General features: G+C 39.1%; 1 protein-coding gene across 1 annotated transcript in view; it reads left to right on the plus strand.

The window, feature by feature from the left end:
* The first annotated feature begins 1,316 nt into the window (after positions 1–1,316).
* Positions 1,317–23,042, plus strand: part of TMEFF2 (transmembrane protein with EGF like and two follistatin like domains 2) — a 255,675-nt gene continuing 233,949 nt past the window's right edge. The window contains exons 1-4 of the mRNA XM_032755106.2: positions 1,317–1,898; positions 4,246–4,355; positions 12,028–12,157; positions 16,811–16,837. Coding sequence (XP_032610997.1) covers positions 1,727–1,898; positions 4,246–4,355; positions 12,028–12,157; positions 16,811–16,837 — 439 coding nt within the window. The 5' untranslated portion in view covers positions 1,317–1,726. The remainder of the gene's footprint in view (positions 1,899–4,245; positions 4,356–12,027; positions 12,158–16,810; positions 16,838–23,042) is intronic.

Genomic DNA, 23,042 nt, shown 5'->3' on the forward strand with positions numbered 1-23,042 from the left:
TTCCCTATGGGGCATCCAAAACACTGAGACTGCAATAGTGACCCCGGTCATGGAAGAAAGATGTTCCTCTCCACCCTTGTCCCCGAAAGCTCTCGGTCCCGTTACTGGCGACTAAAATTCCATTAGGCTAAAGAGTGTGTCTAACTGCCTGAAGAATGCAGCAGGCGGAAGGCGGGTCCCTCTATGCCGTTTGCCCTTCCCGCTGGAGCGAATGAAAGAAACGCGCAGAGCCAGAGACTCCCGCCGAGTTAGACCTTCTCTCGTCGCCCCAGGTCACCGACCATCCAGCAAAGACCCGAGTAAGGAACGCAGGGCCACTGCCTAGGCCAACAAATGGAGCCCGCTCTCCCCTTGCCGGACGCCGCTGCCCGACGGATGCTCCCGGCAACCCACCCGCGGCGTATGCAGAGGAGCCTTTCTCTTCCTCTCAGACCACTTGTCCCGACCAGTCTGACCTTCCAAACACATCTGACCGCACCTCCCAGGTGGACACACTAATAGGCCACGGGCTGGAGAGGAGCGGGTGATGAGGAAAGGGATTCAAACCTGCGGCCGCTCGGGCTGGGTCGGAGCTGCGGGGGCCTGGGAGGAGAGAGGGGAGAAGACAGAAGGAAGGAGAGCGCCTGCCAGGATGGCTGAGCTGGCTCGGCGAGCAGCCTTGGGGTTGCACGCTCTTGTGGGAGATGCTGCTGTTGCTTCCAGGCCGGCAAGAGCGGTTCTAACACCATCGCCTCTCACCCTCTTTCCTGTAAATCCCTAGAGAAACGTCCCTGGCCTCTCCGCCGCTACATTCCCAGCCTGCATCCCCCTACAGCCTAGGCGGCGCGCTCCCGCACGCTGGAGCGCCGGTAGCCAGCAGGACGCCCTCTCCCGCGCCGACTCGCCCCTCTCTGCCCTGCTGCTGCCGCTCTTCTGACACCTCCGCCCCCACCATCTCCAGCTCGGAGAGACGCCACCCAGCCGCGGCCCGCACTCGCGGCCCCGGGTCACGCGCGGAAGAGGGGCGCTAGTCCGGACCCCGCCTTCGGTAGGGGGCGTCCTGGAGCGGAGAGTGAGGCGAATGGTATATGAGTGTGCGGGTAGCCCACCCTGAAGCCCGAGCTTCTCACTTGAGCCATCCCAGCCTAGCCCCACTCGGGCCAGCGCCTGGCGAGCGAGCCCATCTGTGGCTTCCGCGGCCGCCTCCTCCTTGCATTCTTGCACCTCCTCATCGACCCCTCCCTCCCGGGACCTGCATCCTGCACCACCAATCAGAGCCCGACTGCCTCTTCCCACGTGACCCCGGGCGGGCTGAGGACCTGCTGCTTCCCAAACGCCAGAGGGATGCGGGCGGCAGAGCTCGAGAGGCGGCTGCCGGGCTGCGGGGCGCCTTGACTTTCCCTCCACCCTGCCTCCTCGGGCTCCGCTCGTCTGCCCCTGGACTCTCGTCTCCTCCTGTCTCCCGGCTTCTCAGAGCTCCCTCCTTATGGCAGCAGCTTCCCGCGTCCCCGGCGCAGCTTCTCAGCGGAAGACCCTCTCGCTCCGGGGCTGAGCCCAGTCCCTGGATGTTGCTGAAACTCTCGAGATCATGCGCGGGTTTGGCTGCTGCTTCCCCACCGGGTGCCACTGCCACCGCCGCCGCCTCTGCTGCCGCCGTCCGCGGGATGCTCAGTAGCCCGTTGCCCGGCCCCCGCGATCCTGTGTTCCTCGGAAGCCGTTTGCTGCTGCAGAGTTGCGCGAACTAGTCATGGTGCTGTGGGAGTCCCCGCGGCAGTGCAGCAGCTGGACACTTTGCGAGGGCTTTTGCTGGCTGCTGCTGCTGCCCGTCATGCTACTCATCGTAGCCCGCCCGGTGAAGCTCGCTGCTTTCCCTACCTCCTTAAGTGACTGCCAAACGCCCACCGGCTGGAATTGCTCTGGTAAGTCCAGAACCCCCGTCCCCGACCCCTTAACTCCGCAGAAGAACACGCGTATCCGGTACAGACCAGGCTACCCTAGCGCGCCTCCTCAGCCCCTCACCTCCTACTGCCCTAGACCCCTAATACCACCCACCTCTATCCAGAGAAACAAGGGGAACTGTTCCAGGCCCGGGGGTGGGGGGTGGTTCTGGGATGGGCAGAAAGTGCAAGTGTAGCAGGAAACCTTTGCATGCTTGCGCTTACATTGGAGCTGCGAGGATTTTGAGAAATATTAAACGGGATGGTTTTCTGGGTTCACTGGAAAGAGCACCAATCCTAGGGGAAACACTAAAACAGAAGCTTTGTCATCATTAAAGAAAAAAGTCTTACTAGGATGAGGAAGAAATAACTTTATGAGAAAGAATAAGCGAGAAAGCAATAAATGAAATGGTGACTGCAGGGGAATCGCTGATTCCTGGCAAAGGTGCCATGAGGGCGCACTGGTCTCCCGTTGAAGACCAGGTCACACAGATTCTAAAGGAGCTGGGTTTCAACAGAATTTTTCTCTCTCTCTCTCTATCTCTTTCTCTCTCTTTCTCTCTCTCTCTCTCACACACACACACACACATCCCCCTTCTCTCCTAGGCGGCAAAAGATATTGGTTTTGCAGTCCAGATATGCCCCTCTCCTTGCTTCCCTAAGCTTCAAGGTAGTACAGGGGAGTTGAGAAAAAGAACACTTTGCGGGTCTCCCAGGCCGGAGTGGGCATGACTGAGGCTGGTCAGGCTCCATGTAGGCGAGCCGAGGGCGGAACCGACTTCAGTGGGCGCTGACTCTTCCATTTCTGGACAGGCTTCCGTGGAGTGGGTCAGGCACTCTTCTTGCTCGCTCGGGTTCCTTCAGATTCTGACGGCGAACGCTTGGCAGTCTTCGCTTTGCTGAAGCTTCCTAATTAAACAGGGCCAGAGGATGGGGGTTGCTGCACTCCTAGCTGGCATAGCATTTCGGTTTGACAGCCTGTAGTATACTGGGCAGAATTGTGGTGTCATTTCCTTGGCATTTTAAACTCCGTTAACATGCCTGGGTATTGTCCCCTAGGTGTGGTCTGTTCTAGTTTTAGCAAGTGCGTATGTAATTTTTCATCTTCTGTGAATATAATTTTGCTGTAGTTAAATCTGGCTCTGAATAAAGCGGCTTTCAAAGATGTATATGAGCTGAAGTGTGTGTAACTTTAGAGAGGAGGGAATGACCAACTGTAACTCATAGGGTGAAAGCCTGTATAGTTCCTAGTTATCACTGATGTAAATGCCAAAAGGAAAATTATTATGCATCATTCTAATTTATCCTTTACAAAGACAAGTTGAGATTTGCAACCCTATTAGATTTGGGTCAATAGATTCTCCTCTTTTTTGGCAGTTTCTAAATTTGGCATTTTAATAAAACTCAACATGTTTCTATAACTTCTTGATTCATGCGTACATGTGTGTTGTTTTTGAAAGAATAAGTTTCACTTTGCTATTGCCTAATCACTTTTTAGATGCTTTATTATAGTAATAATTATGAGCCTGGAAAACCAATTTTTGGAAATGTTGATGGCTTTGTAGTCCAACATAGACGGGTTTGCTTCATTCTTAGCCCTTGCATTGTTTTAGGAAATAACTAACTTAAATGTGAAGTTGACTTTTGCAATCAAGAAATTAAATATTTACCAGATATTTTAAAGGGGACTGCATAAACTAAAGAGAATAAACTGGTTTTGCAGATAGATTGTCAAGAACTTGGCACCCCGCTCCCACCCCTGTTAACTTAGAGGTGATCAATCTTCATTTGAGCCAAACAGACCATCACAGAAAACACTGTGCCTGTTTATCTTTATTATTGAGGCTTTGTTTCCTCTTTGTCTGGATAAATTTCAAATAAGGGGTTGTTTCAGTCCTTGAAGCAAAAGAACAATTAAAGATGGGGAAATGGTAAAAGGGCATTCAGAGATCATCGCTAGCTCTTTTCCAAAATGTGGAGTTTTGTGGTCATAAATATTGTCCACCTAATGAGAAAAAAAATAAAAAAAAACCAGGAAGCAAATGTTAAGCTTTCATTCACCACTGTCAGTATTAACGCAAGCTTTAAAAAATAGCACTCTCAGAAAAGGATACTAAAGGAGAATTGACTAGAAAAGAATTGTGGAAAATGGAAACGAATATTGATCACTTAACTAGATTTTGAGGTTATCAGTAGACAGTGACCTTGCAGTACAGCCATAGTTGTTGGATTTAAAATTTAGGGCAAGTATTTTAAAGCTTCAAGATAGTGCTTTTTTGTTAAAAATCTGTAAAATTTTAATGACTGGAGTGTTCTCTTTGAATTTGAGGTTATGATGACAGAGAAAATGATCTCTTCCTCTGTGACACCAACACCTGTAAATTTGATGGGGAATGTTTAAGAATTGGAGACACTGTGACTTGCGTCTGTCAGTTCAAGGTAAGAAGTCTTATATTTGCATCTTCTAATTCATTAATGAGACTGCAAAGCAGGAATCTCCCTTTACAGCCTATCACTTGGAAATTTATAGCTATGCAAGCTAAGAGGGAAGCTGGCACCAAGCAAAAGTACTGGCAAGAGAGCCAACTTATGTCAAGAAGACATACACTTTTTGGAGAAATGTATATGCCAAAGTTATAAATGCCACTGGAGGTAGAAAGCTTCAGGTTGTGCTTTTGGGATGTCAAAGGAAAATTATGTCTGACCCTTCTAGCATCACTTTAAAAGTGAATTGACTGGGGATAATAGGTAAAATAGGGGGTAAGAAGTGTGGACTTGTTCTTTTGTTCTTTTTGATTGGGGCTATCATCTTTTTATCTTATTGCTCTCTGTTTCAATGGTCTTGGCCTTTATTATCCTTGCAACCTGACTAGGTTTTTAAGTTAACTCCTTATTAGTGTAACTTCAAAACTTTGTTCTAATTTAGAAATCATGGAACATATTAATTAGTGTATGTCAGCTTTTTCATAGGTACCACACTCAATTAGAACTGAATCCCCTAGGAATCCAAAAGAGCATTTAGATCCACAAGTCATTTTATGAACATCAGGAAGATGTACTTTTTCTTGCACTAATTTCTTTTAACTAACAAAGAGAGAAAGAAGTTGCACTACTGGCATCATCAAAACAGGGTTACTAGTATCTATTAGAGATAGAACTTTTAATGTCATTAGTATAGTCATTAGCTAACAAATGCTTTCCACCATGTAAATTATAAACCTTTTCCTCTCAAAATGTTCATATAATCATGTAGAACTTCAAGTAGCAGGGATGTTGTACTAATAGCCTATATTTGCCCTTGAGCGTTTTAAATTACTTTTAAAAATACTTTAAAAATCTGACAGTATGACTCAACCAGGAAATATGCACATAAACAAAACTATGTGTAAGATAATGAAAACTTTTCTAAGATTGTAAGAATAAAAAAGATATAGAACAAATAAAAACAATAAACTCAAATTTAGACCTAGATATCTGGTTAATAGGTAATATTTAGAATTATTGATGAAATTTAAATATTTTAGATTGAATTCAACCTCCCACTAAGAAAGAGAAGAGAATTCACATTTAAATAAAGTTTAAGTGGCTTTTAGAAATGCTAAAATCTTCTTAGACATTATTTTCTTCTTTCTAAGGAACATAATAAGACAACTGATATTTGTAAAGTGCACCACCTCCTGGTGGGTAAGTAGTGCTCTGACTGTACAGTTTTTTAGACCATACCATAGTGTCAGAAACATATTCATGCATATTTAATATGCATGTAACATCAACTTCTAAGGTCTCCAGCCACATTAAACAGTGCCATTATGTACTTTCAATGAACTACATGAGAGAGATTGAGCATGAGAACTCCCCAATTCATACTTACCCAAATGTTAACTAAACGGGAAAAAAGCACAGCTGGATAAATCATTAATTAAAGGCCCAGAGAATTTTGTGAATCTTTCCTTCTTTCCCTTTGTGATTTCCATAAATTTGTCTTATTTTCATAACCATGGGTAGACAAAAGAAATGAACTCATAAAAAGTATCAAATGAACCAGGAAAAACATTCCTGAAATGTAAAGCCATGGTTCTAAGATTTCACCAGGAGAAAAAAAAAGGGGTTGACAAAACTCTAAAGGGATGAATGCTACGAAATGAAAACAAATAATTTTCTTATTAAAGGAATTGTTTTCATTTTATAGGTGCCACAGAAGATTTTGGTAAAATTTTTATCAACAAAAATATTTGTGTTTTTCATACATTGGTCAGTCAGTTATGTTTGTCATTAATTTAAATAATTGTTAAGTGGAATAGATGGGGGAGTGGCAACGAATGCAAGTTTGTGTAAGAAACTAAAATGTAAATTGGTTTTTTGTAATCCTTGTGACATTTTAAATGTACTAGTGTATTACTACTGTTATTAGTTTGCGCTTTGCAATAGCTGTCAATCTGGCAAGAAAAAATAAACATCTCCCTAGTGGAAAATGTAGACTTTGCACATACCAAGAATATAGAGTGGCTGAATTAAGTTGAAAATCAAAGAAAAGTATAAGTTCCATGAAGAATAATAAATAGGATATTTTAAGCTAAGAGTCTCTTAAGTCCATCTTTTCCCAATACGTGAATTTGAGTTTTTGGTGTTTGTTATTTTAGCCCTAGTATCTGATAAAAAGGGAGAGGTATTGAAAATCTATTTTCCTATATATTATTCTAAACTTCTATTTCTTTCTCTGCTGCCTTTTCAGGTACAAGCATGCATTCCTTTTTTTTTTTTTTTTTTTTTGGAATTTTTGGAGACAAGGGTCTTGCTCTGCCGCCCAGGCTGGTTAGTGGTGATGCCCTCTTGGCTCACTGCAACCTCCACCTCCTGGGTCCCAGTGATTCTTGTGCCTCAGCCTCTCGAGTAGCTGGGAATACAGGTGCACTCCACCATTCTCAGCTAATTTTTTTGAATTTTAGTAGAGACATGGTTTCACCATGTTATCCAGGCTGGTCTCGAACTCCTGCACTCAGGAGATCCACCCGCCTCAGTCTCCCAAAGTGCTTGGATTACAGGTGTGAGCCACCGCACCCAGCCTGCAATCTATAGTCTTTCTAGCTGGGAACAAATTTCAAAGAGAAATGGGCATATATTTTTATATCTATAATGTTTTCAATTTGCCTTATCACTGGAACACTAAAGTAAACATTATTAGCGTTCACCTCTCTTAGACGATTTTAAATAAACTGATTTCTGTCCTTCAAACATATTATCTCATTTATTTCTCACAACCCGGTGAGATAATTGTTTTCTCCCCCCTTTTTTAAACGTTTATTTTAGGTTTCGGGGTACATGCGAAGGTTTATTACGTATGTAAACACGTGTCACGGGGGTTTGTTGTACATATTATTTCATCACCCAGGTATTAAGCCCAGTAATTATGAGGATGGAAATTTGGAAACAGTAGATGGATAGACAGATAGATGATAGATAGATAGATAGATAGATAGATAGATAGATAGATAGATAGATAATAGATAGATAGATAGATAGATAGATAGATAGATAGATAGATAGATAAAAATAAAAGCAGGAAGGAAGGAAGGGAGTGAGGCAGAGAGGGAGGAAAAAAGGAAGGGAGATACATGCAGATATTTATAGATAACCCTGGTCATGCAATGATCAATAACCACTTTATAATTTAAAAATGTGATGAAGCCTTATGTTTTTCAGGTATTACCTAATTCAAATACTAAATATTTTTATTTAATAAGTCGTGCTTTAGATCTACAAATGTTCTTATTACTAAAGCTGCGTAACAGACTGCGCAGTACTTAGTGTCTTAAGACGATGAATATTTATTTTGTTGATGAATCTGCCATTTTGGCAGGGCTCAATCGAAACAGCTCACCTCTGCTCTCTTTGGCATTAGCTGATGGCGAGGGGAGGGAATTCAAAGGCTTGGTGCTATACCGATCTGAGGGTTCTCACTCGTATGTCTGACTGTCAGCTGAAGACCTTGGTTCTTCTCCATGTTGATCTCTTTGCGTGGGCAAGTTTTGTCTTCCTCACAGCATAGTGGCTGAGTTTCAAAGTCAAGCGTCCAGAGAGAAAGAAAGAGCCAGGTAGAAGCTATATCCTTTAATAACCTATCCTGGGAAGGCACACAGAGTCATTTCCACCATAGTCACAGGCCTGTCCGCTCTTAAAATCAGTTTTTTTACATTTAAGGAAATATAAATCACAGAAAAGTAAAAATTACTTATGGAATGACCAAAGGATTGGAACATATGCAGATTTTTTAATCTTTTTTCCTTTTTGGAAGAAAAATATACCATATCCCAAGCCATTCTTCTTAAGCCTTTGACAACTGGGAATATAACAGAATTGACTTAACATCTGTTGAGCACCTTCTACATGCCAGACTCTGTGGAAGGTGCTGGCAATATATAAAACATAAGTCATACATAAGCTTCTAGATGCTGAAATCTCAGCTCAAAAAACCTGTATTAAGGAGATCGAGACCACGGTGAAACCCCGTCTCTACTAAAAATACAAAAAATTAGCCGGGCGCAGTGGCGGGCGCCTGTAGTCCCAGCTACTCGGAGAGGCTGAGGCAGGAGAATGGCGTGAACCCGGGAGGCGGAGCTTGCAGTGAGCCGAGATTGTGCCACTGCACTCTAGCCTGGGCGACAGAGCGAGACTCCGTCTCAAAAAAAAAAAAAAAAAAAAAAACCTGTATTAATCAAACAAGCAATAAATCCTATGAAAAACTTCTCACATAATTTTTATTAATTTGTAGCAAAAATGAATTTCATGCATTCTAGAGTGTCAAGTTATTGAATCCACTAGTGTGGTAGGTAGCCCATTTTGGAACAAAATTCTTCTGCTGAAAAACACTTATTTGGAAAATAAACATAAGATTTTTAAAACATAGAAAAATAGAATCACTTTTTCCCCTGAGAGGAAGTTTGTATAACGCATACATTTATGGACCTAACCATCTGAACTTGAGTCTTGTTTTTCCTCTTACCAGGCAACTGTGTGGCCTTTAGCAAGTCACTTAACATCTGAGTCTGTCCCTTCATCTGAAACTGAGCAGTATCATGAATACTACTAAAAACTATTTCCAATAATTTGGCATATTTTAATGCAGTAGTTAGGCTATTTCATGCTTAGGCTTAGCCTGTTTCCTCTTGTTTTTCTAATTCTAGAAATGCCATGGTTTGATGTTAGAGTTAGATGATAACTCTGCTAGTTAAAATATATATCATACAAAGCAAATAATTTACATTTCTTTGTATAAGTGAGTATTACAGGATATTTCTTGTTTTAAAAACATGACTTTATTTCCCAAATGTTCCAGGTAAGCATTTCAAATGGGAAAACTAGGCTATAAACCTGTTAAATATTTCATTGTTAATTAATATACAAAAGGTCCTACACCAAGGCAGTGAAAGAAATAGGACAACTTAGGACTAGACTCCCACTCGTGAGCTTTCATGATTTACAGCGTGCTTCCTCCTGGTATTCTTCATATTAATGAGTGCAAGTCTTGATACTAAGGGCCAAAAACATCATGCCAGTAATCTACAGTTAAGCTCTTTTCAGCTCTGTAGAAATCTCCCTTTTAGCTTGTGCATGGAACTTGGCAGCTCTGTTTTTAGAACTGTTCGAATTTGGCTTACTGCATCCCTCAGAAGTGGCATATGAGCACTTTATCAGTTTATTCGATATTTTAAGATGCATATCAGCATTGTGTACTAGCACTTGGGAGAGATAATAAATACTTTCCACTCTCCACTCCCAGTTCACTGACTCTATATTTGAGTAATCCGAGAAGGATAAATAAATAAAATTTAAGGATTGGAGAGAAGAAAACACGGAACCAAATAATCTACACGCAAAGTATTATAAGCAGGGATAGAGATGGAGATTGAAAGGTAGCCCGGGGCAAGAATGCCAGGCCTCAAACATAGGATGTTAACTAGTCCAGCTAGCCATAGACACATTATGACTCTCTTCAGCAAGTCTATTGATCATAATGTCACCAGCTGTTTCCTTCTTTCTGGTCTCTCCTCCATGTGCTCAGACACCATTGTAGTGTTCATAGATCAACATAACCCTACCTACATTCTCCTGTCCCTGGTTCTCATCATAGCACATTTATCAAGCACCTATCCCTGCACTTGCCTTGCTGGCCACAGTTCTGGCATGAGCACAAGCCACATTTATTTGTGGTCTCTTCAGTACTACTCATTGGAAAATTCAAATCTTACAGGCATTTTGCTCTTGCCTTCTTTCTTGGATGGTAGTGGAGATGCTCAGGCTTGTGGTGAGTCAGTTTTCAGATGTCAATTAAAACAAATTTTTGGAAAGCTCCTGGAAAACAGTGCTTACACAGGTATCACCCAATCAGAAGTCAGTTGCTGACTGAGTTAAACATTAGCAAAAGATTAGTGAAAAGCTCTAATCAGATCAGTTTTTTAAATATAATCACATACATAGACTGAGTCTGGGAGACAATAATGTAACTGTGGAAAAGAATTACTATATAGAGGACTTGCAGAATATCTAGATTATATATTGTAGAAATTAAGATAAAGAATATTTTTAAAATATGTGCTAAAGCATCTTGTTAGTAATTGTGGTCATCTTAATATGACTGTCATACCATTTGGGTTTACTGTTTGGAAAAAAGTTGATGACAATTACCAAAACATTATATTTAAGTTGTTAATAATATATAAAAACGTAAAACTCATAGAATTAGGCTTGCATTTCAAAGAACATTGACATTTAAATTTGTTATGATAATTAAGCTATTATTATTTAAAGGCAAAGAGCAAGAGTTAAATAGTTGATTAGGAATAAAGAGGTTTAGGTATTGTTAGGAAATAGAGTAAAATAATAAATTTCAGGTTTTAATCAATCAGATTATCAACATGTTGAGAGATGTTTTCTTTTGCATACATTCTTGAGTTGAGGTTTATTTATGATAGGGTTTTAGGTTTGTTATCACATATATTTAAACTTTACTACCCATCTCACTATATTACTGGTTTATTTTGTATATATTCTGAACTCACAGCACATCAAAGATTCAAATATATTAATTGAAAGTAAAACATAGAGAAGAGTTTTTAACATGCATCTGTAAGTATGATTTTCCTTACTTAGTTTCTGGCATAGGTGAGCGTATACAGATAATAATCTTGATCATTATATTTTTTATAATTAAACAATGAAGCACATACGTAGTAGTAATCATGAGATAATCACATCCCTGGTGTAATTAGCAGGCATAGGACAAAGCCAAGTATCATTAATGCCTTAGAGTATGATTATATTATGATGACTATACCCTGTAGGTTGCCTTAATTTTCACTGTAATATGTGTACTTTTTAATAAAGAGGTTTTTTAAAAATGAACTTTTCTTTTTATGGAATATCTATTAATAGACATACTTCGGAATAGTCGGTAAAGTTTACTTATAGTTCAGTAGTTGTTGAAATTTTTCTTTGTGTTCCATAGTTTTGTTTCTCTCTAGACCATATCCACATCAATATACAATAGTCTAAAGAGGTATAAAAATAAATAAGTAAATCAGTATCTTATCTGAATATTTGGAAATTTACAAGGACTAGAATTCAATAAAAATTCAATTAAATTCAGTTAAAAAAACAACTAAGAGTTAATTGATTTCTTTGGCATTTTGGCTATATATTTCCACTCCTAACACAGACAGACATTACCTTTGTGTTTTAATAGCTTGAAATTAAACTGTATTTTAATTTTTTCCATCAAGTCATATGGGCTACATACTAAAAATAATATTAAGTAGTATTAATATATTTGTTGCTATATCTTTATTGTGCTACTTGTCCAGTCACTTTGTTGGGAATTGCCTGATCAATTTAGATGCTTATTTTTGCCCTATCTAAATGAAATGACTGGTTGGCTAACTTGAAATTGGCTTTGTGCATCTTTCAGTGATGCCCTTATAAAGACTTATTGGATACAATTAGAATCATTGAAAATGAAGACAAGTGGTTTCTTTTGTAAACAATTATTTCTGTTCGTCATGTCAGAGGGATACAGTCTCCAGTACTAACTATAGGCTTACATCTGTGTGTTTCCCAGTGCAACAATGACTATGTGCCTGTGTGTGGCTCCAATGGGGAGAGCTACCAGAATGAGTGTTACCTGCGACAGGCTGCATGCAAACAGCAGAGTGAGATACTTGTGGTGTCAGAAGGATCATGTGCCACAGGTATGTGTGTGATCTTCTTTGAAACCTTCTGCATGGATTCCAAATCCAAAAACTGTGTCTGTCATTTCTTGTTATCTCCCAATAAATAATTCAGATTATATATTGACTAGACAAGCCTGTATTGTTTTGTTCAAAACATTTATTATTCTTATTCTTTGTCATTTTTACATTTCAAATCACTTTTGGAAGAAAGAGGATATCTACCATACGGACACTGGTAGATTTAAGTACATATGTCATTAAATGAAATACAAGCAGGTTGAATAAAGGTCACATATAATTAGAAATCTAGATAAACTGCCAACGTGCCAAATATGGAGAAACCTGACTATGTATGAATACAGTTGTATTGTTTATTTGTGTTTGTTCGTTTTGAACAATAGCATTATCTGCTGGAAGGCAATTTTGCAGATTTGGGCTCTGAAGTTGACGTCTAATCTTGGCAGCTCTACAAAATGGTCTTCTTACTATTTAGTAGATTTTATTGACTAATGTGTTTGTAATGGACATAATTTCTAATGACATTTCTCATTTCTGACTCAATTAACCTGAGATTCTACAGAGTTTTTTAGTCATGGTTTACCAACAATGCTATGAAGGAAGTAAGAAAGAGTGACTTCATGTGCTCTATAGCTTTTCAAGTTTTCCTTGTGTCTACAGTGGTTGTTAGAGCTTATGCTTTAAAATGGGGAATGCTTTAAAATGGGGCTGAGTTTTCAAGTTAAGCTTGATATCAAAATCACGTATATTATGGAGGCTTTAAGGTGCCGTGATAGTTCTTAATGGCAAATAAGCATCTTTCTGGAAAGTCATAATTCCTGAGAATTTGGATGATATAAGCATATTCAGGAATAATAACAATGTCATCAAATATAAACTTTCTCTAAAAATAGAAGCAGAGAATAGTGTCATGAAGAGTCTATTTTATTCAAAAGTCCCTATTAGATAACAGGTATTTCTAATCTAGTGTATGATGTTAAAAGTTATGTGCTAAGTGGCTGGGGCAGGGTGGAAAATGAGCAAAGAGAAAAGCCTCATATTCTTTAAAAGATTATCTTAAGCATATTGATTGTTAGTAATTGATAATATCTAAGTTATACCAGTGACTACCCAAGTTTCTGAGAATTAGCAGAAGAAAGAGAATAGTGTCATATCTCATGGCTAATGATGTTTTGTTTTGGTTTTGGTTTGTAAGTAGTCTTTTCTCCTAAGGGATTATTTGCTCAGATGCGAATGTTCTTCATGAAAGGGTGGTCAGGAGGCAAGCTGAGCTGGTACTCCATTTGTTTATTTGCTAAAGCAAACAGGTCATTGATGCTTGGTCTGTGAGTGACAAGTCATGAATAAAAGAAACAGCAATATGTGAGAGTCAATGGGCAGCCTTCTCCAATAGGAAAGGAGGAGGACCAGCATGCTGCTCTCGTACTAAGGATGGTGGATATAGAAAGTTTGACAAGGAGAAAACTAATTATGAGGAATCAGTCAGCCATACCAAAGAAATGAGAAATAATACTTTAGGACAAATTGAATAGAAAAAAAGTAAAATCCCAGGAACCAGGAAGGATGAAGGCAAATACCGTAGAGTATTGAGGAAAGGATTTGCTTTTTCAAGATCAAGATCATGGAGGATATCTGTTCTTTTCTAACAATAGCCACATGAGAATTGGCAGGCAATTGTTATAATAAACAGACCAGAAGTTACGGTTATGGCTGATGAGGCAGAATCTCTCTTTCTTACTTGCCAACCTCCAAGTTCTTGTCAGCGCATATAATCACATTCTCCTGATTCATTCAAGTCTTTCCATTCTAGTCCCTGATGTGCTGGTTATACTATGAAAATAAATACTTAGCCAAGTAGAAAATTTAATCACAATCGAGTAATCCATCTTTAGCTCATTCACATACTTAGATTTCTACAGTATTTAATTAGTAAGCCAGTCTTGCTGAATGCATCTTCCATGGACTTGTAAATCTGAAAGGTTTTTGATCTGAATAATGACGGAGAGAACAAAGTAATTTTGATTAACTAGGTCTGACTGTAAATAAATTGGGGTTCTGACTTTTGATCTAAAAGGGATTCTCATTCTTTTCTTTGTATGTTTCCCATTTATTTTTTAATGCTGTTTGACACTGAATGGAAGTGGCAAGTTGTAAGCTCTAGGAATAATAGACAGTAGAAGATATAACTTTATATTTATTATATTTCATTGAACTTTTTTTTTTTTTTTTTGTCCAGAGAATGGATTCTTATTGGGAAATCTGCTCAATGGTCTTACCGTCAATTTAACTTTTTGCCTTGTAGGAAATGCATTAACTAGGAGCTCAGATTTAGGTCTAACAGCATGACTTCTTTTCTTAGGTGTTTCTGTCTCACTAATAAGACTTTAGTAGGCTATTTATCATCAGTTGGCCAAGATGACTTATATAATAGAGAAAAACATTAAAGCCTCCCATAACGATTTCATAATGATGCCATGGACTTAAGTGATCATTTTTCTAAACTATTCCTTCTTTTTTTTCCTGGCTGTTTCATTTGTGTCAAATCTAATATTGTCTTAAGGACCATGCCCCTTGAAGTTTTAGAAATGCATGTGGAAAATACAAGCTAAAATACTACTGGCATTTTTTTCTGATTTTCCCCAATCATATGTATTTATTAGAATACTTGTAGATGAATAGGCAAGATGTTTACTCTACATTTTAATTATTATGTTCCAGACAGTGCTTAAGCATTTAAAATATGCTACTGTGCAGTAAGCCTCAAAATAGCCCAATCGGATAGATATTACTATACACATCGAATAGAGGAGGAATATGCTTAGCAAGGTTGAATAACATTTCTCTATCACGCAATGAGTAAGGTTTGGAGTTTGTAGCTCCTAAGCCTTTATGCATTTCCCATTATGTTCATATAAGTGTAGCGTGATGAACAACATATTTTCCTTGACTTAAAGAAGTTTATAGGGGAAAATTTAAAAGAAACTATATACATTTAACTAAAATATATTTAGAATGTGTTATCACTGTAATACTACAACCTGTTACTTAGCCCCGAATGAGTATAACTAATACTGAATTAAGCTTTCAAATTAATGCAATCAACTAAAATTTTTGTCTGTGAAAGTATACAAAAAGGAAACTTGACAAACATTAAGGACTCAAGCACTTATCAAGAGACGATGTTGTGACTTATGACAGTCAGTTTAGTTGGTAGGAATATTCTAATATCAATATGAATTCATCAGTCTTTCTTGGTCTATTATCATTAAACAGTCAATTCTTATGATTAAAATCCTTGTCTGATTCTACATTTACTAAGAATAATTTTTATCATAAATTATTTTACCAATTAACTTGCCTTTAAGGAAAAGATATGCTGGTCCAAAGACATACGTCCTGTCACATTAATAGTTAATTGATTACTTGACATTCTAATATAATAGTGTTAGACCCTATAAATTTAGTTAATGTGGGCCTCCAACAAGACTGACAGTTCAAACTACTGCTCCTTCATGGTACTGCTAATGCCAATACATGACAAAAAGGAGGGCTGCTGGGAAGGCCTTCCTTCTTCCATATTTGTCAGCCTTCTGTGGATTTTCATACACCATGCCTCTATGTGATGCTTCTCAATAAAGAATCATGGAAGCAAACAAGTAAAAGTAATGTTTTATTTTAATTGGACCATAAATTCTTAAGGGTGGCATTTGGTATAAGTCTTGAACCCTGGGTGAGATTTCACTGTGGGATGAGGGCACATCAGGCAGAGAATATCAATATTAATCTTTTTTCCCTGTATTAACATTAAAATACATAACCAAATGTATTGTGAACAAACAAAAATGGAAAGTCAGAAGGAAGATGATGTCTACACTTAAGAAGTAGAAGCAGATGGAATCGTAATGGTTTTGATTTCAACTTGAAATTTTGCGTGTTTCTGGGAATAACTTTCCCAGAAATAGACAACTTTGACCAATTGTAATTAATGGAAGGAAGGGGAGAGAAGAAGTGGTGAAAGAAAAATCCAGAAGAGGAAGTATGATTTTTTCTGCAAGAATCATTTAGTGAATATCTGACTTTAAGCACAAAGGCAAAAATTAAGCTCTCTTCTACTGACTTCAAAAACAAAGGATGATTTGACACAGATGGAATCATCCACAATTGTGGTATTCGTAAAACATATCAACACCCATATAAAATATATTTCTTTTTAAACTGCTTTTCTTTTTGTTCATATGCAATTTCTAAGAATATAAGCCTTAATTATGGGTTTATTTGCAACACGCATTAGACTATTTAATTTCTGAAACTTACTGATTGTTACAAACATCTCATTTTTAATACTTTATTTTGCTAAGGGCACCAAATCCAGCCTGTCAAGATGAGGAATTTTTCATAGCTGAGATTAGGAAATTTTCCAAACTGGGCAATAATGTTTTCGTAAGCTTTGGAATAAAAATGATGGATAATTTATTTTAGAAGTTACATTAATAGATATTAAATTGATGTGATTGTACATTTTTGAATTAAATATTAGTAATTTTCTCAAACAATATTATTGCAGTATTAAACTAAGAAAATAAACTTGAGCTTAAAAAGTCATAAATATTTTTGAATATGTTTTACTAGCAAATATAATTTTTCCCCCCACAGATGCAGGATCAGGATCTGGAGATGGAGGTAGGAGTTGCCTTTTTACATATTTGAAGAATTACTGGTGAATATTATTAAGTATATTTACTTACATATGTTCCATTTCAGATATTTAAGACAAATTCATATTTTGCATTTTAGGAAAGATGAAAACATAAAAAATTGTCACCATATTAAGTACATGTATATACCATGCAAATTATTTGGCATACTTATGAATCATACTCTATCTCCAGTTAACCTTCCTTGTTCATTTGTTTGTTTGTAAGTTATCTTTGATACGGATAGGCATAATGTAAAAACTTCTTTTTTTTTATTATTATACTTTAGGTTTTAGGGTACGTGTGCACAATGTGCAGGTTTGTTACATATGTATCCATGTGCCATGTTGGTTTGCTGCACCCATTAACTCGTCATTTAGCATTAGGTATATCTCCTAATGCTGTCCCTCCCCCCACCCCACAACCCACAACAGTCCCTGGAGTGTGATGATCCTCCTTCCTGTGTCCATGAGTTCTCATTGTTCAATTCCCACCTATGAGTGAGAACATGTGGTGTTTGGTTTTTTGTCCTTGCGATAGTTTACTGAGAATGATGTTTTCCAGTTTCATCCATGTCCCTACAAAGGACACGAACTCATCATTTTTTATGGCTGCATAGTATTCCATGGTGTATATGTGCCACATTTTCTTAATCCAGTCTATCGTTGTTGGACATTTGGGTTGGTTCCAACTCTTTGCTATTGTGAATAGTGCCGCAATAAACATACGTGTGCATGTGTCTTTATAGCAGCATGATTTATAATCCTTTGGGTATATACCCAGTAATGGGATGGCTGGGTCAAATGGTATTTCTAGTCCTAGATCCCTGAGGAATCGCCACACTGACTTCCACAATGGTTGAACTAGTTTACATTCCCACCAACAGTGTAAAAGTGTTCCTATTTCTCCACATCCTCTCCAGCACCTGTTGTTTCCTGACTTTTTAATGATGGCCATTCTAACTGGTGTGAGATGGTATCTCATTGTGGTTTTGATTTGCATTTCTGTGATGGCCAGTGATGATGAGCATTTTTTCATGTGTTTTTTGGCTGCATAAATGTCTTCTTTTGAGAAGTGTCTGTTCATGTCCTTTGCCCACTTTTTGATGGGGTTATTTGTTTTTTTCTTGTAAATTTGTTTGAGTTCATTGTAGATTCTGGATATTAGCCCTTTGTCAGATGGGTAGGTTGCAAAACTTTTCTCCCATTCTGTACGTTGCCTGTTCACTCTGATGGTAGTTTCTTTTGCTGTGCAGAAGCTCTTTAGTTTAATTAGATCCCATTTGTCAATTTTGGCTTTTGTTGCCATTGCTTTTGGTGTTTTGGACATGAAGTCGTTGCCCACGCCTATCTCCTGAATGGTATTGCCTAGGCTTTCTTCTAGGGTTTTTATGGTTTTAGGTCTAACATGTAAGTCTTTAATACATGTTGAATTAATTTTTGTATAAGGTGTAAGGAAGGGATCCAGTTTCAGCTTTCTACATATGGCTAGTCAGTTTTCCCAGCACCGTTTATTAAATAGGGAATCCTTTCCCCATTGCTTATTTTTGTCAGGTTTGTCAAAGATCAGATAGTTGTAGATATGCGGCATTATTTCTGAGGGCTCTGTTCTGTTCCATTGATCTATGTCTCTGTTGTGGTACCAGTACCATGCTGTTTTGGTTACTGTAGCCTTGTAGTATAGTTTGAAGTCAGGTAGCATGATGCCTCCAGCTTTGTTCTTTTGGCTTAGGATTGACTTGGCGATGCGGGCTCTTTTTTGGTTCCATATGAACTTTAAAGTAGTTTTTTCCAATTCTGTGAAGAAAGTCATTGGTAGCTTGATGGGGATGGCATTGAATCTATAAATTACCTTGGGCAGTATGGCCATTTTCACGACATTGATTCTTCCAACCCATGAGCATGGAATGTTCTTCCATTTGTTTGTATCCTCTTTTATTTCATTGAGCAGTGGTTTGTAGCTCTCCTTGAAGAGGTCCTTCACATCCCTTGTAAGTTGGATTCCTAGGTATTTTATTCTCTTTGAAGCAATTGTGAATGGGAGTTCACTCATGATTTGGCTCTCTGTCTGTGATTGGTGTACAAGAATGCTTGTGATTTTTGTACATTGATTTTGTATCCTGAGACTTTGCTGAAGTTGCTAATCAGCTTAAGGAGATTTTGGGCTGAGACGATGGGGTTTTCTAGATATACAATCATGTCATCTGCAAACAGGGACAATTTGACTTCCTCTTTTCATAATTGAATACCCTTTATTTCCTTCTCCTGCCTGATTGCCCTGGCCAGAACTTCCAGCACTATGTTGAATAGGAGTGGTGAGAGAGGGCATCCCTGTCTTGTGCCAGTTTTCAAAGGGAATGCTTCCAGTTTTTGCCCATTCAGTATGATATTGGCTGTGGGTTTGTCATAGATAGCTCTTATTATTTTGAGATACATCCCATCAATACCTAATTTATTGAGAGTTTTTGGCATGAAGGGTTGTTGAATTTTGTCAAAGGCCTTTTCTGCATCTATTGAGATAATCATGTGGTTTTTGTCTTTGGTTCTGTTTATATGCTGGATTACATTTATTGATTTGCATATGTTGAAACAGCCTTGCATCCCAGGGATGAAGCCCACTTGATTATGGTGGATAAGCTTTTTGATGTGCTGCTGGATTCGGTTTGCCAGTATTTTATTGAGGATTTTTGCATCAATGTTCATCAAGGATATTGGTCTGAAATTCTCTTTTTTGGTTATGTCTCTGCCAGGCTTTGGTATCAGGACAATGCTGGCCTCATAAAATGTGTTAGGGAGGATTTCCTCTTTTTCTATCGATTGGAATAGTTTCAGAAGGAATGGTACCAGTTCCTCCTTGTACCTCTGGTAGAATTCGGCTGTGAATCCATCAGGTCCTGGACTCTTTTTGGTTGGTAAGCTATTGATTATTGCCACAATTTCAGAGCCTGTTATTGGTCTATTCAGAGATTCAACTTCTTCCTGGTTTAGTCTTGGGAGGGTGTATTTGTTGAGGAATTTATCCATTTCTTCTAGATTTTCTAGTTTATTTGCATAGAGGTGTTTGTAGTATTCTCTGATGGTAGATTGTATTTCTGTGGGATCAGTGGTGATATCCCCTTTTTCATTTTTTATTGCATCCATTTGATTCTTCTCTCTTTTCTTCTTTATTAGTCTTGCTAGTGGTCTATCAATTTTATTGATCTTTTCAAAAAACCAGCTCCTGGATTCATTAATTTTTTGAAGGGTTTTTTGTGTCTCTATTTCCTTCAGTTCTGCTCTGATTTTAGTTATTTCTAGCCTTCTGCTAGCTTTTGAATGTGTTTGCTCTTGCTTTTCTAGTTCTTTTAATTGTGATGTTAGGGTGTCAATTTTGGATCTTTTCTGCTTTCTCTTGTGGGCATTTAGTGCTATAAATTTCCCTCTATACACTGCTTTGAATGTGTCCCAGAGATTCTGGTATGTTGTGTCTTTGTTCTCGTTGGTTTCAAAGAACATCTTTATTTCTGCCTTCATTTCGTTATGTACCCAGTAGTCATTCAGGAACAGGTTGTTCAGTTTCCATGTAGTTGAGCGATTTTGAGTGAGTTTCTTAATCCTGACTTCTAGTTTGATTGCACTGTGGTCTGAGAGACAGTTTGTTATAATTTCTGTTCTTTTACATTTGCTGAGGAGAGCTTTACTTCCAACTATGTGGTCAATTTTGGAATAGGTGTGGTGTGGTGCTGAAAAAAATGTATATTGTGTTGATTTGGGATGGAGAGTTCTGTAGATGTCTATTAGGTCCACTTTGTGCAGAGCTGAGTTCAATTCCTGGATATCCTTGTTAACTTTCTGTCTCGTTGATCTGTCTAATGTTGACAGTGGGGTGTTAAAATCTCCCATTATTATTGTGTGGGAGTTTAAGTCCCTTTGTAGGTCACTCAGGACTTGCTTTATGAATCTGGGTACTCCTGTGTTGGGTGCATATATATTTAGGATAGTTAGCTCTTCTTGTTGAATTGATCCCTTTACCATTATGTAATGGCCTTCTTTGTCTCTTTTGATCTTTGTTGGTTTAAAGTCTATTTTCTCAGAGACTAGGATTGCAACCCATGCCTTTTTTTGTTTTGCATTTGCTTGATAGATCTTCCTCCATCCCTTTATTTTGAGTCTATGTGTGTCTCTGCACATGAGATGGGTTTCCTGAATACAGCACACTGATGGGTCTTGACTCCTTATCCAGTTTGCCAGTCTGTGTCTTTTAATTGGAGCATTTAGCCCATTTACATTTAAAGTTAATATTGTTATGTGTGAATTTGATCCTGTCATTATGATGTTAGTTGGTTATTTTGCTCGTTAGTTGATGCAGTTTCTTCCTAGCCTCGATGGTCTTTACAATTTGGCATGTTTTTGCAGGGGCTGGTACCAGTTGTTCCTTTCCATGTTTAGTGCTTCCTTCAGGAGCTCTTTTAGGGCAGGCCTGGTGGTGACAAAATCACTCAGCATTTGCTTGTCTGTAAAGTATTTTATTTCTCCTTCACTTATGAAGCTTAATTTGGCTGGATATGAAATTCTGGGTTGAAAATTCTTTTATTTAAGAATGTTGAATATCGGCCCCCACTCTCTTCTGGCTTGTAGAGTTTCTGCCGAGATATCAGCTGTTAGTCTGATGGGCTTCCCTTTGTGGGTAACCCGACCTTTCTCTCTGGCCGCCCTTAACATTTTTTCCTTCATTTCAACTTTGGTGAATCTGACAATTATGTGTCTTGGAGTTGCTCTTCTCAAGGAGTATCTTTGTGGCGTTCTCTGTATTTCCTGAATCTGATTTTTGGCCTGCCTTGCTAGATTGGGGAAGTTCTCCTGGATAATATCTTGCAGAGTGTTTTCCAACTTGGTTCCATTCTCCCCATCGTTTTCAGGCACACCAATCAAACGTAGGTTTGGTCTTTTCACATAGTCCCAAATTTCTTGGAGGCTTTGTTTGTTTCTTTTTATTCTTTTTTCTCTAAACTTCCCTTCTCGCTTCATTTCATTCATTTCATCTTCCATCACTGATACCCTTTCTTCCAGTTGATTACATCGGCTCCCGAGGCTTCTGCAATCTTCGCGTAGTTCTCGAAACTTGGCTTTCAGCTCCATCAGCTCCTTTAAGCCCTTCTCTCCATTGGTTATTCTAGTTATCCATTCGTCTAATTTTTTTTCAAAGTTTTTAACTTCTTTGCTATTGTTTTGAATTTTCTCCCGTAGCTCGGAGTAGTTTGATCGTCTGAAGCCTTCTTCTCTCAACTCGTCAAAGTCATTCTCCATCCAGCTTTGTTCCATTGCTGGTGAGGAACTGCGTTCCTTTGGAGGAGGAGAGGTGCTCTGCTTTTTAGAGTTTCCAGTTTTTCTGCTCTGTTTTTTCCCCATCTTTGTGGTTTTATCTACTTTTGGTCTTTGATGATGGTGATGTACAGATGGGTTTTTGGTGTGGATGTCCTTTCTGTTTGTTAGTTTTCCTTGTACCAGACAGGACCGTCAGCTGCAGGTCTGTTGGATTTTGTTAGAGGTCCACTCCAGACCCTGTTTGGCTGAGTGTCAGCAGCGGTGGTTGCAGAACAGTGGATTTTCGTGAGACCACAAATTCAGCTGTCTGATAGTTCCTCTGGAAGTTTTGTCTCAGAGGAGTTACCTGGCCGAGTGAGGTGTCAGTCTGTCCCTACTGGGGGGTGCCTCCCAGTTAGGCTGCTTGGGGGTCAGGGACCCACTTTAGGAGGCAGTCTGTCCGTTCTCAGATCTCCAACTGCATGCTGGGAGTACCACTACTCTCTTCAAAGCTGTCAGACAGGGACATTTAAGTCTGCACAGGTTCCTGCTGAATTTTTGTCTGTGCCCTGCCCCCAGAGGTGGAGCCTACAGAGGCAGGCAGGCCTCCTTGAGCTGTGGTGGGCTCCACCCAGTTCGAGCTTCCTGGCTGCTTTGTTTACCTAAGCAAGCCTGGGCAATGGCGGGTGCCCCTCCCCCAGCCTCGCTGCCGCCTTGCAGTTTGATCTCAGACTGCTGTGCTAGCAATCAGTGAGATTCCATGGGCATAGGACCCTCCTAGCCAGGTGCAGGACACAATCTCCTAGTGTGCTGTTTTCCAAGCCCGTTGGAAAAACGCAGTATTAGGGTGGGACTGATCCGATTTTCCAGGTGCCATCTGTTACCCCTTTCTTTGACTAGGAAAGGGAA

This window comes from Hylobates moloch, unplaced genomic scaffold (genome assembly GCF_009828535.3).
Source record: "Hylobates moloch isolate HMO894 unplaced genomic scaffold, HMol_V3 SCAFFOLD_1, whole genome shotgun sequence".
NCBI lineage: Eukaryota > Metazoa > Chordata > Mammalia > Primates > Hylobatidae > Hylobates > Hylobates moloch.